General features: G+C 55.3%; 1 protein-coding gene across 2 annotated transcripts in view; it reads left to right on the top strand.

Annotated features, from left to right (window-relative positions):
* GLIS1 (GLIS family zinc finger 1) overlaps positions 1 to 17111 on the top strand; it is a 220219-nt gene that overhangs the window by 138654 nt on the left and 64454 nt on the right. For both annotated transcript variants that reach the window (XM_045799502.2, XM_045799503.2), the window contains one exon: positions 883 to 1768. In XM_045799502.2, coding sequence (XP_045655458.1) covers positions 883 to 1768 — 886 coding nt within the window. The remainder of the gene's footprint in view (positions 1 to 882; positions 1769 to 17111) is intronic.

The following is a 17111-nucleotide window of genomic DNA, read 5'->3' as shown; positions in this document are numbered from 1 at the left end:
CCTACATCTGGGAAGGGCCCTCTCTAGGAACACGGGTACCACATGCGTGCTGAAGACACATCACACCATCATCATCCTCAGGAGGAGAATCGTTCCAGTGTTGGGATGAGGAGAGAGGCCCAGAGTGCCTTGCCCAGCTTTGTATAGCGGGGAGTGGCTGAGCCTGGCCTCAAACCCTGGTCACCTGCCTACCCCATGCGGCCCTCCCAGCCCACGGCCTCCCTCAGAGTGGTGTTTCATGCAGTCACGGTGTCCGGGCTTGAAATCCTGGGACCACCCCCCGGGCTTTTCCTCAGTCATTCTTAGGATGCCCCCTGTCACCATGACTTGGGTTTTAGACTCCCAACCACTGAAGTTCACTGTGGAAAAGACAGATTGCTTGGGGTAAAATGTCACATAATGAACATTTCTAGAAATTAAGAAAGATTACAAAAATTAAGAAAGATCTAAGGGACAAGTAGGCAGAATTTAAAACAAACTGGACTTGGATGTCCCTCCAAATGCCAGCCTCAGCCTTCCTCCAGAGCTCACTAGAAGGTCAGGCGGAGGTCAGGGCAGATCCTAGGGAGCTTCAGTGACGGGACAGGATGGCATCCGGGGCCGGAGAGGGCAGGCTAGATTTGGTAAAAGGATGAAACAGAGCTCAGACCTTCTGCCTTTCCTGAACCTCTCCCCAGCCCCATCCTCTTTCTCTCTCTCCCGTTTGCGCCCATATTCTTTCCCTGCTGACCAGACCTCCAGCCTCTGGCTTCCAGCCCTCCACCTCTGCTCCTGCTCTGGGCTTCCTATCCCTTGGTCCCAGATTCTCTGCCGTCCCCCGCCAGGGCCTCCCCGCTGTGGAGTGCCCCCCATCTCACGGCCTCTTTGCTCCCTGTCTTCCAGGTCGCCTAGACCTCAGGCCGCGTATGTGAATGGTGGCCTTCCGGCCACGCAGCACATCAAGCAGGAGTCCCTGCCTGACTACCAGGCCATGACAGAAGCTCGCGCACCCCTGTCTGCTCACTGCCGGGCCCCGCCAGCCACTGGCCTGCACACAGACCTGGACCTGCCGGGCCGAGGCCTCGCTAACCCCGCACCTTCCTGCTACCTTCTGGGCAGCGAACCCAGCTCTGGCCTGGGCCCCCCGCCTGAGGCCCACCTCCCTGAGGGCAGCCTAAAGCGCTGCTGCCTCCTGGGCCTGCCCCCCGCCTCCTCGGCCTCCTCCTCACCCTGTGCCTCCTCCGATGTCCCCTCCATCATCCGCTCTTCCCAGACCGCTCTGGTCACCTGCGTCAATGGACTCCGGAGCCCCCCTCTGCCAGGAGACCTGGGGGGGCCTCCCAAGCGGGCCCGGCCTGGCCCTGCGACCACGGAGAGCCACGAGGGCGGTTTGCAGCTTGAAGCCTGCCGGAAGGCGGGCTTCCTGAAGCAGGAGCCTGCGGACGAGTTCTCGGATCTCTTTGGGCCACCTCCCCAGCACGGCCTGCCTCCCCCCTACCCCGTGTCTCAGTTGCCGCCTGGCTCGGGCCTTGGAGGCCTGGGGCTGGGCCTGGTGGGCAGGGGTGCGGCCGGCCGGCAGGCGTGCCGGTGGGTGGACTGCTGTGCAGCCTACGAGCAGCAGGAGGAGCTGGTGCGGCACATCGAGAAGAGCCACATTGACCAGCGCAAGGGCGAGGACTTCACCTGCTTCTGGGCGGGCTGCGTGCGCCGCTACAAGCCCTTCAACGCCCGCTACAAGCTGCTCATTCACATGAGGGTGCACTCGGGTGAGAAGCCCAACAAGTGCATGGTGAGTTCCCACGGCCACCAGGCCGTGCCCCGACCTGGCCAAGCAGAGCAGCCCCCACCTCAGCTCTAGGGATGGCCTCCCCGGGGGCTCCCGACTGGGGGCTGGCAGAGAGGACCGATGCTGTGGGTGTGGCCGTGGTCAGGCAGTCCATGCCCCCGTCACGGCGAACCTTGGCTCCTCCGCTCACCAGGTGTCCCATCCCCCATCCCGAGGCATACCACGTGATCAGACACACTTGTTCAGGTGGTGACAACACATGCTCTGTGGTCAGAGCAGGCCCGGGCAGCCTTCTTTATTATACGCAGATGCTCACTGTCTCACCCACCGGCGGTCACGTGAGTCGTGGGGCACATGCTTTCCTCCAGTGCTAGGCCTTCATCAGGTAGCCTTCCCAGGGAGGCTCTCTGGGCCTCGGAGCAGCCCCCAGGCTTGCCTTCCTCCGAGGAGTGCCGCGTCCCCACAGGCTGCCAGCTTGGGAGCCGTGGGTCCCTTGGGCAGGTTTTGGGGTAAGGACAGGGTTAACCTATGAAGATCCAGCAGTGCCGAGGCTGGGGCTGAGCCTTAGGTTTCCGGGACCCACACGTACACACACACACACTAACTGTGGGCACCTAGGCTCCAGTCCTTCTGACTGGTCATTTCTGCATTGTGCTTTCGCGGTGGTGGAAATCCGTATCAGAGTCTTTGTCCCTGCTGTCCTCAGGCGAGCTGCTGTGCCTACCCCTGAGGCCCAGCTACATCACTGAGAGAGGCACCTGCCTGGGAGTGGAAGGGCCAGAGGAGCCACCCAGTCTTCCAAGGCCCAGCTCAGTCTTCTCAGCCTTTGGGGCCTTGGTGAGGCAGGGGAGGGAGCAGCATGTCTGGTCTGCGAGGCCAGTGTCCTAGCCAACGTCGAGTTCTCCCGCACTCGCATGCTGTCACCGATGCTCTGGACCCTGCTTCATGAAGTATTAGGTTCAAGGCCCAGGGCAGTATTTGTAGGGGCCAGAGGGGAGGCAGGAGGCTTTGGCGACCGGCAACATAAACTATGCCCTCCTGGGACCAGGTGGTCACCCTTGGGGCCCCATCTGCTGCTGGAGCTGTGGTCTGGGCATGCAACTGGACAGCTTACTCAGCACAAAGGGGCTGCGTCTTGAGGATGAGGAAGAGTCACTTTATAGACAAGTGAGGGGCCGTGAACAGCCCCTGCAAAAGGACAGGAACAGGAGGGAGCCCATGGCTGGTGTGTTGGTGTTGTGGGGCGAGGCTGGACTGGGCAGGCTGAGAAATTTGACTTCATCACATGTCTTGGGGTTGAGGGCATGCTGGAAGGAGCTGGTGGCTGGGCCAGTCCTGGGGATGCCTCTGTTTGTCTGGTGTGTTGTGACGCATGGCTTGCTGAAAGGCATGCCCCCGCCGGAAAGGAGATGACCAGCTGACTTCCGGAAGACAGAGGGCCCTGTCTCCCTGTGAGACGCTGGCACTGACAGCTGCTAAGCAGCAGTCCTTCTCGTCTCCTCTCCTGTGGGGGATCCTCCTGGTGTCCACGGGGGGCTGGTGTGGAGGCCCATGCCCTGGCACAGTGTGGGCAGCGGCCTTCGCCCACCAGGGCATCCTGTGGAATTACAGCATGCCGTAGTACCCGTGGGGACCGCAGGGACTCTGGAGATAATCTGGCCTAGATCTCTCTCTACAGTTCTTTCTCCTGGGCCTGCCAGGATCTCACTTGATTCGGCAGACGCCACAGAACACTGGCTCACACCTGGCTCGTGCCTGGCTCTGGGCACCCAGACCTGGACTCGCCAAGGTCTTCTCCTGCCTGCACCCACAGTCAATGAGGGGTGGGAGATGGGTGTGGACAGATTCTGGATGGAGTTTATATAGGCCCAGGGACGGGAGGCCCAGAAGGGCTTCATGGAGGAGGTGATGTTCAAGCCGTGTCTGTACTCACCCACAGTTGCATTTAATCTTTACAAAAGTCCTGTAGAACCAAGGTTTTACAGACGAAGAAACAAGGGTTCAGTGGAGTCCAGCCGACCTTTTATCTGCTACTATGAGAACACTTTATCTTGCCTCCTGAGGGGCTCAGGCTTACGGTGATAATACTAGCAAGCAGCTTCTCAGTGTTGACCACATGCAGGAGCCATTCTTGATGGGGTAGGGGTAGCAGAGGGAGAGTGAGAGAGAATCTGAAGCAGGCTCTATGCTCAGCACGGAGCCCAACATGAGGCCTGATCTCACCACCCAGAGATGATGACCTGAGCCGCCGAAATCGAGAGTTGGAAGCTTAAACGACTGAGCCCCCCCCCAGGCGCCCCAGGAGCCATTCTAAGCGATAATTCCATGTGGGCCTCATCACAACTCTAGGGGGTAGATACTATGCACCCCCATTTTACAGATGAGGAAACTGAGGCTCAGATTGTGTCATTTGCCCCGGTCACACAGTCAGTTAGGGGCAAACAGTAACAACAACAGTAGTAGAGGCTAGTCATCGTCATCGTCAGCAGAGTAACAACGACAGACGTCACTTGCCTGAGGTTGCAGAGCTAGTAACCATTAGAGTGAATCCTGAACCCACAGCTTTCTAAACTGTGATGCTTAGTTTGTGTAGACGGTCTGTTACACTCATTGTTCTCTGGGCTCCTGGGCCCAGCCCTGCTGGGTGCCACCATCTGGAGTGGGGGCAGAGACCTCCGAGCTCCTCCCCGCCCGCCATGGGAGCGCGCCCCCTTCCTGCAATGCTGGCGCAGTAGGTGACCCAGGGGAAGGGGCAGGCCCCAGCCCGCACCCAAATAAATAAAATCTCCCTTCCCTGTAAAATTATTAATTTCTCATGACAGGCCTCTGCTACCATGTGCTGTAATAGACAAAGGAATTTTGGACCCGGATCCTCGGGAGAACAGGAAATAGATGAGACACTTTGATTGAAGAGTAAATGGCCCACTAAAATAGCAGTTAATCCTTTTATTATCTTTCCAGCAGCCGTGTGCACAGTTCTTTCATGAGGTAAGCCTTCCCCGCCCCGTCCAACTGTAACACTCCGGGCCCAGCAGCTGGTTTACATTTAGCCCGCGGAGCCTTCGCTCACGCACCAGGCGGGCCGGGAGGCGCGGCGAGCAGCCGGCCGCCCCCTTCCCCCGGTTCTCCACGCTCAGGGCAGCCCCGGAATCGGGCCTCGGCTCGTGGGGGCCCCCGGGCTAGACCGCGCCGTCCGGCCCCGCTCTGCCCTCGCCGCGGCCCGTCCACGCCATCCAGAGGAAGCTCCCTAATCTCTTTGCAATATCCTGTTATGTTTCTTATGTTGTCCGAGTTGTCTTAGTCTTATTAAATGTGGGGTTTCATCTGCATTAGGAGAGCGAGGATACGTCCAAGCCAAATACTGCCGCGACGCCTCCAAGACGTTAACTTTGAAAAAATTAATTTCTTGCTTTCTTAGGTTGGCTCTCCCAGACAGTTGGAATTCTGATTGTCTGAGACTGCAGAAATTAGCAGGCTGTGTAGTTTGCTTTTCTGTACATCAAGAGAAAGAGAGGCAGAGTGAAAAAGGAAAACCTTTCATAACCTTGGGTTTTAGAGAACAACGGTAATAATAGCAACAATCCCCGCCTTTGTGAAGAGCTTCCCCGAAACTGAGAGTGCAGTGTGGGAAGTGTGTGCAGACAGGTGAAAAGCCCAGGTCTGGAGTTACACAGACCCGGGTCCCCGCCTGGGCCTGCCACGTAGCAGCTGTGTGACCTCAGGCAGGTGACTGAGCCTTTCGGAACCGTAGCACACTCAGTTGTAAAATGAGACAATAATAGTACCTGCCTTTTAAGTGTTGTTGTCATTAGGGTTTAAAGAGATGACCTAGGGCGGTGCATCCCCCATCATGCTCTGTCACATCAACTGGTGGCTGAGGTGGGCCGGGCTGTCACCCAAGCCTGTGACCTTGTCAGCTATCTGCCAGCATACGGAGCACCTGCTCCGTGCCGGACAGGGTCTGCTCAGGGTGACAGAGCTAGAAGGGGGAACTGGGGCAGAGGTGTAGGGAGGAGGCTCTGGTCCCTGCCCTCACAGGCCTCGAGGCCGGGCTTACGTCCTGCCTGGGTTCCTCTGGCAGCTGCCCGTGCTCTGAACCCTGATCCCCATCTCTTACGCCCCTCTCCCCTGTTTGCCAGTCTGTCCCCAGTGCCATTGGGCCCGAGACCAGGGAAATACATCCCACCGAAAGCTGAGCATAATTGATGGGCTGTAATCAGCCAAGGAACTCAGAACACCGGGAGGCAGAAGGAACTGCTCTTTGTCGAGACTCAGAGATCCTAATACCCTGGCCCCAGTGCTATCTGTGTTCCAGTCCATCTTCAAAAAAGCACTAGTCAAAACTCTGAGGCCCCGAGAGGCTAAATCAGATCCCAAGGTCCCGCAAGGTCCCGCAGTCTGCCAAGTGGCAGGGCACAGCCACCCGTCAGACTTGCCCACCTGTGTGCCGGGCTGTGAGTGGGAAGTCAGAGAAAAACTTGACTCGGGGTCTGAGATCCTATCTTATGGAAAGTCCTCGGGAGAAGAGAGCAAATACATTCGGAGGTGTGTGATGTACAACATGAATCATCATTCCCATTTTTTAGAAGAGGTCGTTGTTCACAGATGAAATGGTTTCCTCCGGGTCTCCTGGCTCAGCTGCCTGGACCATTCCATGGGCCACGCGGAACTTCCACCCGCCTGCCTTTGTTCAGCCTCTTCCTTAGCACAGTCGTCTTTGGTGCTTCTCAAACCACAGTGGGTGGGTCCCTGAGCATCTGCTCCTCCCCCACTCCACATCCTGAGACTAGCCCTGTAGGTTGGTCATGTTTCTGGGCCAGCAGACACCCCTGACTCATGTCAACATCTCCAACTCATTGTTGGGAATTTTCCTAGAGCCCGAAATGTGTGAGCCGGTGGGGCTATCAAGTCCATCTTCACCATGTACAGAGCAGAGACAGGGAAGACAGACCCTGAGAGGACAGCGAGGGGCCCAGGATCCCACAGCACATAGGGCAGCTGCAGTGCACAGGGAGATTCCTGGAGGGGCTGGTAACCGGAAGTTGGGAAAGGTTGGGCTGTGGGAAAGTGACCTCAGACGAGGGAAGAGTCGTCCTCCCCAGACCCACTTGCCTCACCTGAAAGACAGGCTCCCCTGCGTGCTGGGCCTCATGCTGGGTGCTGGGGGTCCCGAGACAAAGATAACGTGATGTGAGATTTCTGGCACCATGGGAAGGATACCAACTACCTTTGAATCTTACACTTTTATTGCTGGATGAGGGAGGGAGGTCAGGAGCTGAGGATTTGAGGTCTGGCTGCATTGTCTAAGTCAGTCAAGGGGGCTAGAACATTGTTGGGCCTTTTTCAGCTTCTGTAGAGCTTCCACACATGCCCTCCTCAGACTGGAGGTATAATTCCTGGAGACTGGAATCATTGTCCCCATTTTACAGATGGGGAAAGGGTAGTCCAGTTCATGCCCAAGTTCAGGCCTCAGGTGCGTCATAGGGTCAAATTTGAACCCAGGTCTCAGCGTGACTCCCGAGATTATGTGCTGATTGTGGCCCTAAGCCACTTCCCAGGCAGAAAACCAGCAGTCTGCTTATACTATCAAGAAAATACCCGGATTCGAAACTCATTCCAGCAAGCTGTCACTGAGCACCTCCTGTGTGCCAGGCCCTCGTAGACTGTGGGGTCACGGAAGGGAATCAAAGCCAGCTTGGGCCCAGAGGAACCCTTGTTAAGCAGAGAAACCAATAGACATTTGCATTTAACGGTTTTCCCACGCAAGTCCCCCATCCCCTTGAGAGCCTGTTGCAAGTCCCCTGCCCTGCTGATATGATGAGTCCTCTGTGCTGTCTTGGAGGAAAGGGCACTTGCAGGATGAGGAGTGAGACATTCCGCCTTCTTTACAATAAATAAGTCACCCGGAGATAAGCTTCCTTTCCGGAGGCTGGGTTTTCCAGTGAGATAAAAAGCTACAAAATGAAGCATGTTTTAAAACCCCTGCCCTTGAAACTCCTGCTGTAGATGAGCAGAGAGAGGTCAAGCTGGTCCAATCAGCTTAGGTGCCAAGTCCACCCACTTCAGAAATGGGGCCTGAGCCTCATCTCCTCGTTCTAAGGTGGGAAGGGTCTGGGTAGGAAAACTTTTCCGGACAAAGGCAGCTTTGAAGTTGGCATGCAGGTATGCCCTTTTCAATGACCCCGACTGGGGTCCCTCCTGGGATCATGTCAGTTCTTGTGTCTGCTTATTATCACATAGGGAAGCCGAAGCCCAGAGAGGGTGCATCAGTGGCCCAGTGTCACCCAGCAAGTTAAAGGTAGCCGTGGGATGCCTGCTTTATTTCTCCCAGCCCTGAGGCTTCCTCTGCTCCCAAATTTCTAGAGAGTCTGCACATTCCAGCTCCTTTTACTCATTTGGGCCTTGGCTTTTGCTAGTCCCTCTGCCTGGAATGCTTTTCCCAGCCGAGCAAACTCCTAACCATTATTCATAACCCAGTCCAATGTCCCCTCCCTCACCCCCCTCATCCCCTACCTCCTGCTCTCCTCCCACACATGCTGCCCCATATATAACAGTGTTTCCTGGTGTGGCCAAGTGTCTTGGGGACCGCATGCCCTTTGATGTCTGGCCTGGCCTTGGAGGCAGAAGAGCTGAGCCTGCCCTCTGGTACAGAGGCTCTGCCCTAGTGGCGATCTGACCCTCGCACCCCAAGGTTGCATGGGTTCCCGTGAAGTCACAAGATTGGCAGGACCCTAAAGATGGGCATGTCCACCCTCTAATCTGGTGCTTAAAGTTTTTCTGCAGGAAAGCCTGAACTTGAAAGCTGGCTTTGCTCCCTGTCAGCCCGTGATCGTGTGAGTAACTTGACTTCGGTAAGGCCCCGTGTTCTTACCTGTGGGAAGCTTCCACGACACGCCGTATGTGAGGTGCTTATGCGGTGCCTGGCACACAGTCAGTGCACAACGGATGGCTCTGTTTGGGGCAATTGGCGTTAGGAAAAGAGAAAAGGGAGAATCTGAAATGGAGAGTAGCCGTGCTGTCATGAACATCCCCAAAGGAGCAGAAAAGGCTGGTGTAAGTCCCAGCTTGGTTATGGACTGTCTCTGTGACTTTGGACAGGTCACCTCACAGAGCCGAGCCTCGGTTTCCTGAGCTGGGAAGTGGGCGAATGTCTAGCACTCGGTGTTCATTGGGGGCCCAACAGATGCTAGATGCTTTTTCCCTCTTGAACCCAAGGTTCCAGCTCCACAGAGCTTGGCTTAAAGTGGAATGCTTTCCTCTCCTCTAGTTTTTACAAAATGAGACTCAGGGGACTTCATAAGGAGAGGCTTCCTGGAAGCTCTGGCCTTGTGATGAGATCAGAGCTCTGTACAGGGGGAGAACGTGAGGCCCCAGGTGGAAATGACTTGCCTAGGGGAAGGGGAGAGGACCTGGAGACAGGGGGAGTGGAGGCTCACTCGAGCTCTGCGGCCTCGGGCAAGTCACTTCACTCCCCAGTCTCCGTCGTCGTCACGTCTGTAAAATGACAGCTGTGATGCTTGCCCCAGAAGAGCCTCTGTGAGGGGCAGCCGGGCCATGCTCTCCAAACCCCACAGTGCCCTGCAGGAGGAAGCAAGCTGAGTTCCTGACTCCCAGTCCAGTGCGCCGGCTCGCAGCCAGGCCTCAGAGGACACGCTCACCCTCACAGGCATGCTCCTGTCATCAGGCATGTAGTGTGGTAGCCACACGCTCCCCAAACACAACCCCTAACCTGTAGCGCTCCCGGGCCTCCTCCCTCCCTGCTCCACAGCCCGCCCTCCCCACTGCCGCCTTCCCCCCCCCCCACCATCCCATCCACTTCCCCACCCCCACCCCTACTTCATCTCCATCCCTGTCCACCCCCTTCTGTCTTATTTAAATTCTGAGTCAGGAATCCATGAGCCAAGGGGGATGCCTAACCAGCCCTGAGACCTCAAACAAGTCAGTGGCCTCTGGGAGCCTCAGTTTCCTGTGTGTGTAAAAGGGAGACAGTTGTGAGATTAAATGAGATCATGCATATAGAGCACTTACCTCATGCCTGGCAAATACTTGGCGCTTGAAAACAGGAGCCCTTGTTCTTTTTTTTTTTTTTTTTTTTTTTTTGAGTCATCAAACGCAAGGTCTAGCATCCTAGGAGCACCAAACTTGAGGGTGCGGGAGGAACGCTGGCCAAGTTTTGTGAACTCAGCACTGCTTTATGGAATATGAAAAAAATTAAGGATAAAAAAACACAACCGTCTGAATTGAATTTAAAATAATAAAAGAGGGGAAAAAAGCTTTTTAATTTAATGTAAATGGAATTGAAATGATTCTCTTATTAGAGTGAGAAAGTCAGATAAAATCAACAGTGACTCTCAGAAAGTGTCCAGACCATGTCTTCTGAGAAGAGCATCCTGGAAACGGTAAACTTCGTGACTGAGCATTAATAGGCCCCGTCTCCGTGGCTGGCAGACGGGTTAGCGGAGCTGACTTTCAGCGCCTCGCTTGGACCGCTGCGGCCTGTCCTCAGCTGTTCGGCGGCTGACGGTCACATGACCGCTACGGCCTCAGTCACCTTGGATGCGCCAAGGCCCAGGGATGCTCAGGAGTCCTTACCTGTGCTCCTCCATCGGGAGAGAGCCTGCTGCTCATCGAACTGCCTCTCTCCTCACCCCTGCCAACTTTTCGACGGCTTTATTGACACCCACACTGCGCCAGGTTTGGTGCTAGAAGCATGAGGTGCCATGTCAAGTGAGGAATGGTCTGGTGGCAAGGGAATTAACTTCCCCAGGATGTCAGGAGAGCTGGGCTTTGAAGGGTGAGTAGGAGCTTTCCAGGTGTAGATCGCAAGGAAAGGCTTTTCAGGGAAAGAGAACGAAGTGTGGCAAAATTTTGAGCTGTGACCGTCTTGACCCTTGTGGGAAGCATAGGGGTCTTCTAGTGCTTGGAGCGTGTTACCTACGTGGGGCCGGGAGCAGAAATGGTAGTTGGAATTGGACCTGAAAGGGCCTACAAGTTCAGTATAAGGAGCTTGGTCTCTGCGCTGAGGGAAGTGGAAGGAGTGGTTCTGGCAGGAGGGTTCTGGCAGGAGCGTGACGCAGTGAGTGTTAACACAGAGAACACTGGGCATGTGGTGGTATGTAGTTGTCGGGGGTGGGGAGTGACAGCACAGATGAGGACACAGAGGCCCAGGAAGTAGCCTTCGCCCCCAGGTCCACCAGAGCCACCCCCCAGCCAGGACCTGGGCCAGCAGGGCTTGGCCGTCAGCCAGGGCCTGGGCACCACGGGCCAGGCAGCTCGGCCCAGCAAGCCACGCTGGGGCACTGTGTCCGCAAGGTTGGGTAACCGAGCTCAACCCCCTTTGGAAACGGCGTCCGGCACATTTACCAGTGGGAAACGGGAAAGGCATTTCCCATAATGTGGCTCTGTAAAGTTTGCACAACTGTTCTTTGTTTTGCGTCCATCCCCACAATAAATCTTCCCCCGCTGCCAGGACGGGGCCTCCGTGGTCTGTAAGTGATTACGGCATGACTGGTGCCGCACTGCCTCCTCGCCGTGCATTCTTCTGACGTGGGGAGTGATAAAATGGGAGCCCATCGCTGGGACTCTGTGGCTTTGCAAGTGGCCATTTCCAAATAGCAAGGAGGTGGCTGCCTGGAGGAGTTCAGCCCGCGCCTGCCCTCCACATGCCCCCGGCCCCCCGGGCAAGTCTGCCACCCAGGGGCACGAGCCTGAGAGGGCAGGCATGCGAGGCAGGACTGGGCTGTGCCTTTCTTGCCGCTGGGACAGTGGCGCTGGGGTCTCTGCAGGACTGCATTTCACAGGGCAACACCTGGAAGTCTCTGCTGGGCCGGGAGCAAGGCAAGCACCCAGTGAGTGTCTATTCAACAGAGGAAACATCCACAGCCTCTCTGTTTTATCAGAGCAGAAAAGCATAGGGTTTTGGAACTGAAAATAACATTTGCACCTTTCGGGAGCCTAGGCAGGGCCCTGGGATGCAGAGTTTTGATGGGTGGGTCCTGTGCTGGGGGAATGCACAGGGCGGTGGCAGGACCCCTGTTTCATAGTGAGGTCACTGAAATCACGAGCTGCTGCTAGCTGGCCAGGTGTCCCTTCTGCGACTCCTCCTCATGTCCTTGGCTCCCTGCTCCGTGATCTTCCCACAGCACACGGTTGCCTTTGTACCCCACTTTAACCATGAGTCTCTGCTTCCCAGAATCTCCTGAGCCCAAGTTTTTGGGGTCATTTTGACCTATGGGGTCATTTCAGACCAGATTTGGTTGCCAGTGACTACAACAGCAGTTAGAAGACAAGAGTGTTGGCTCCGGGAAGAGAAATCAGTGTGCTGTCCCTCAGATACTCCCCGAGCTCCTCCTCCCCTCCCAGCCCCTACTGCCCGCTCCCATTCCTTCTCCGCAGGCATCCAGGACCAGAGGAGGGGGCTCACTGAGGCCATAAATCCGAAGGCCCGTTTGTCCTTTTGCTGTTTGCCTATGGGGAGACAGGCCCTTAGAGAGGATTTGGCTCATTGAAGATCACAGAGCAAAGGAAGGAAAGCCCAGCTCCTGGCCTCCCAGCCCAGTGCCCTTCCCACTCTACAGAGGCACCACCTGTTGAGGACCTACTAGGTGCTAGGCCCCATGTTGAGGGTGTGGATGCGTTGTCTCCATCTGTACCGTCGCTGCCTCCCCTATCCTGAAAGAGCACAGGCCCGTGTGTTGATCTGTACGCCAAGGAAGAACCTTCCCGGGAAATCTCATCTGCTGCTGTTCCCAAGTCTTGCAGCACTCTTCGACAGATGGGAACCTGATGACCCACTAGAGGTCACCCAGTGGGGGATGGCTTGTGGCTTGTGCAGCCCACGTGTGTCAGTAGCGCTGTCCCTGCTGGCAGGGTCTGGTTCAGGAAGCACTGCCCAGCAGGCTCCAGGGAGACTCTAACCGGCAGTGCGTTTCAAACCCCACACTGCTACGTGCATTGGAAAAGCACAGTGATTGTCCACTGTGGGCGTTAGGCCTGAGAAGCCTGGCTTGTGCAGAAGCCCACAGGCGTGCACTTCCCCGCTTGCCTCTGTCCCTCCTTTCTGCATGCACGCAAAGCCACCTGGCCTTGGGATCTCAATTTCTCCATCTATGTGATGAGGACTTGACTTAGTTCAAAGCTCTTAGGACTCAAGACCCTGATTTGGGCAGTACAGGTAGAGACAGCATGGCCCAGGAGTTCAGAGCTCGGTTCCCTCCCCAGGTCTGCACTCAGTCTGCCTGTGGCTCTGGAAAAGTCACCAGACCCCTTTGGGCCCTCAGTTTCCTCATCTATAAAATGGAAGGTTTAGACTCCAGGATTCCAACAAGCCTTTGAACTCAAGACTTTTAGACCCCCATCTTCATCTTTCCACATTCTTGGCAGGGCCTCGGGAGGAGGAAGGAGATGGCGGACAAGGAGGGGGCAGGCGTGGGGCCCCCGGTGAGTCTTCTGGTCTCAGCTCCTCCCACACCCCTCTGTTGCTCTGTTCCACCCACCTGGCTCTTGGCTGTTTTCCCAAAGTGCCAAGTTCATTCCCACCTCAGGCTCTTTGCTTGGGTCTTCCCCTCTGCCCCACATGCTTTTGTCCCAGCCCCACCTTCGTCCACGTGGGCCTCTCCTCAGACATGAAGGCAGCAAGGGAAATGACTAAACCACCCAAAAGCAGCTACCTTAAGGCGTGAGGCAGGAAGCAAAGTGGTATTTGTTAGGAATGTGCTCTCCTCCTGGTACCAGATTAAGCCCTTCTTGTTTTCTCAGTGAATTTTTGATGTTGGCGTTACTGCCCCATTTTATGGATGAGCAGACTGAGGCTCAAGGAAGTTAAGTGCTAGGATACCACACCCTGGCCTCCTCCCACTGCTCCCGGATACCCCCTGTGTCCACACAATTTTCTGTGATCGAGCATGAGTTGATTACTCCTTGTTTTCATTGAGCTCGCCCCAGAGGACCCTGATGAGGAAAGTCAGTTAGTTACTGTGTCTCCTCAAAAGCGGTCGTATGGAATCTGGGCTTTTTCGTGAATTTGGAGCCGATCTTTCCAGCTCACCTGTGCTGTGTGGTGGGGAGGTGCTGCTGTATCAGGAATCAGCATCATGAGCCCAGTCCTCATGTCCCACTTTCATGGCTTCTGCATGCAAGAAGATGGCTGACCTCACAGCTTAGGGGAGATCCGCAGGCATCAGAGGAAGGGGGCGGTTTGGGGACAGCTGCCTGGAGCTTCAGCCGTGAGAAAGGGTGAAGAAACCAGGTCAGAATGGAAGGGCTTTGTGGCTCATGACGGCATACACTGGGGCAGAAGAGGGAATGTGGGGAGGTCCCATAGCCAATAAGAGTTGGAGTCGAGACTTGAATCCAAGTAAGCCTGCAGGTGTAACCGCTCCTTCGGAAGATCTAGACGCTGCCCTCAAGGCTCCTGGAATCCAGGTTCCATGTCCAAGGTGTTGCCTGATGCCTTATTTGCCATGACCTTGGCTGGGCAAGTTATTTCCTTATTCTGGTCTTGGTTTCCTTATCCACTTGGTAGGAAGATAATCCTGTCTTATCTGAGTGGAGTTGCTTATGGCTCTTCACCCCATGTCATCCTCAGAACAGCTTCATGTCTTTGGGAACATTGCCCCGTCTTCACAGTGAGGACCCTGGGGCCTGGACAGGCAGGGTGGCCAGCAGAGGGTCACACAACAGGCCCACCATCATACCCAGGGTCGCACAGCAGGTCAGCAGCCCTGCCCAGGGTCACACAGCGGGTCAGCAGCCCTGCCCAGGATCCCACAGCAGGTCAGCAGCCATGCCAGGGGTCCCACAGGAGGTCAGCAACCCTGCCCATGGTCGCACAGAGGTCAGCAGCCCTACCCAGGGTCACACAGCAAGTCAGCAGCCCTGCCCAGGGTCCCACAGCGGGTCAGCAACCCTGTCCAGGGCATGCTGCTCTCCTTTGATTTCTGTCAGGTTGTGCAGGGCAATGATGGCATTTCTCAGGCCAGCTCTGCGGCTGCTGCCCCCACAGTGAGCCCAGCCCAGGGGCTGGGGGAAGACGAGGTGTGGTCCTGAGGCCTGAGAAACAGAGGGTCTGCCGCCTGCAGTCAACACCTCTGTCAGGAAGTTCTCAGCTCGTGCCTTCAAAACGCCAGCCTTTAATTGTCTCCACATTGTGAACCCAGGAAGGTTTGTCCTGACAGCTGGTTGGTGAAATCAGCCAGGAGATCCCCCTCCCACAGCCTTTCAAGAGCTGTCTGAGGTGGTTACTGAAGGGTATAAATTAGATTCACCTGGCAAGGCCCCACTTCCCCCTGGAATATTCGTGAAAACCTTCCCACTGGATCCTGTCAGACAGAGAAGCACGGATGAGGCCTGGGCCGCTAGGAAGCTGGGCGAGTGAGAAGTAGGAGCTTCCTGTACTCACTGGTGAGGTGGTGAAGTGAACGGGGCCTCATCATGGCATTCACCGACCCTAACACTTCTGGCTTCGGCTTCTTCCTCCATAAAAATACTAAAAATTATATTTTATGACCGCACTGGCATAAAGACACATTCATATTATGTATTAAAACATTTTCTTTGACCTAGAAGTTCCTTTTTTTCTTCCGATTTTAAATTAAAACATTTTCATGAGTCCCTGAAAATACTGTGGACTCTAGCCACCGTGCCTGCATGCCTGGTGGATAAGTCAGCCCAGAAGCCGAGCCTGCAGAGGCTGGAGGTACTTGAAGTACGGTCCATGCCTCGCCTCACCCCTTCCTTTCTCTGGGCTCCAGTTTCATCCTCTGTGAAGAGGGTTAGGCAGAGGAAACACCGGAAAATCCTTTTGTAGTGTTCTAGTCTATTCCTTCCTATACTGGTTCATTTTTCCCCTTTATCATTGAATTCTTGGTTTCCATTAAGGATTCATGGACATTCACAATAAAAGATCTATAATAGTTGAACTAACATAGATGAGAGAAAAGGACATAGATACATGAAAAACCTAAGCTCATTTAGTTATTGTGATTGAACACTGTATTTTCTTGGAGCTTCCTGGAAGCCAAGGCAAAGAAGGCAACTTGTTGAATTGCAGAGTTCTGGCTGGCTGGGAAAGGAAGCAGACCAGCCAGCTTGTGTGTTGGGGCCAGTTTTGTCTGGATCTCAAAGCCTTATGAGGCCGTGGTGAGAGTCCCCTGAGCTGATGGCTGGAGGAAGACGGCTGAAATGATTGCTGATAATACAGAATCACCGAACGAAACAGTAGACCTTATTTGCACCAAAAATTTTGCTAATGTTCTTTGAGAAAAGCCAGGGGCAAGTAAAATACTGGCAGTGCAGGTGTCTTACCTGTGTCCTCTAGGCTGCGTCATGCTCTTAGTCTGTTCATTCCCCTTTCACAGATGAAGAAACTGAAGCTCAGAGAAGCTAAGGAACTTAACCATGATCGTACAATGGAACCTGATTTCTCTGGCACGTGGCCTTTCCCTGCAGATTTCACTTTTCAGTTTACTGCTTGGGGCAGATTCAGTCCCTTCTTCAAGGAGCTCATAGCGTAGGGGACTCTATGGATCTTAGAAAGAAGAGAGCAAGACTGTGTGCTGTGTGCTCTGAGGGAGCTCAGGGGTATTGGGGGCTTAGGAGAAGGAGCAGCTCTCAGCCTGGGCCTCGGGGAGGGGGAGTCAGCATAGCATCTTGGAGGAGGTGAGACAGGGCACCCCAGGAGGCAGCACTAGTAAGGACCAGGAGCTGAGAGGCTGACACTTAGGTCAGAGCTGTGGGAGAGTGGAAAGAAGCAGCTGCCTGCTGGGTTTCTTACTTAGAAGTGAAAGAAATCAGCTCTAGCCATAATGAGCCCTATGTCCCCCTTTCTCCCCCACCCCCTAGAATTTATTGGCGGACCCTTGTGCCCACAGACCCATCTGTCTAAGGAAAGAGGAGCAGATTTTGAGGACAGGCAGGATCTCCGTTTTCCCAGGGGCCTGGAAGCAGGGAGCCTACACCCGCTTTAAGAGACAGACACCTCTGTGCTCTCGCTGGGGCCAAAGCTGTGGCAGGGCATCCCACCGGCCAGGCCCGCCTCTGGTCTCCCTCAGGCTTACGGGTGTTGCGTCCTCCTTTGTGGAAGGCATAAAGGTCCTCCCTAGTCACACCATCACTTCCCACACCGAGGGATTCTTCAGTATGGGGAAAACTGGGCAGCCAGTCAAACTGACACATCTGTCAGCTACAGAAATGGTTGGAGCTGAGAGGTATCCAGGAGGGACCATGGACAGAAGGGGATGGGGAGGCCATTAAATGAGGGATTGGTGCTCCGCCTGGCTTCACTGAGGGGACGCTGGTACAGCCTTGGCAGCACGGGGGAGGAGGGTGTGAGCTGGTTTGGGGCATG

This window comes from Ursus americanus, chromosome 12, assembly GCF_024610735.1.
Source record: "Ursus americanus isolate L20-20 chromosome 12, mUrsAme1.1.p, whole genome shotgun sequence".
NCBI classification, from domain to species: Eukaryota; Metazoa; Chordata; class Mammalia; order Carnivora; family Ursidae; genus Ursus; species Ursus americanus.
This window is presented reverse-complemented; position numbering and strand designations above follow the sequence as displayed.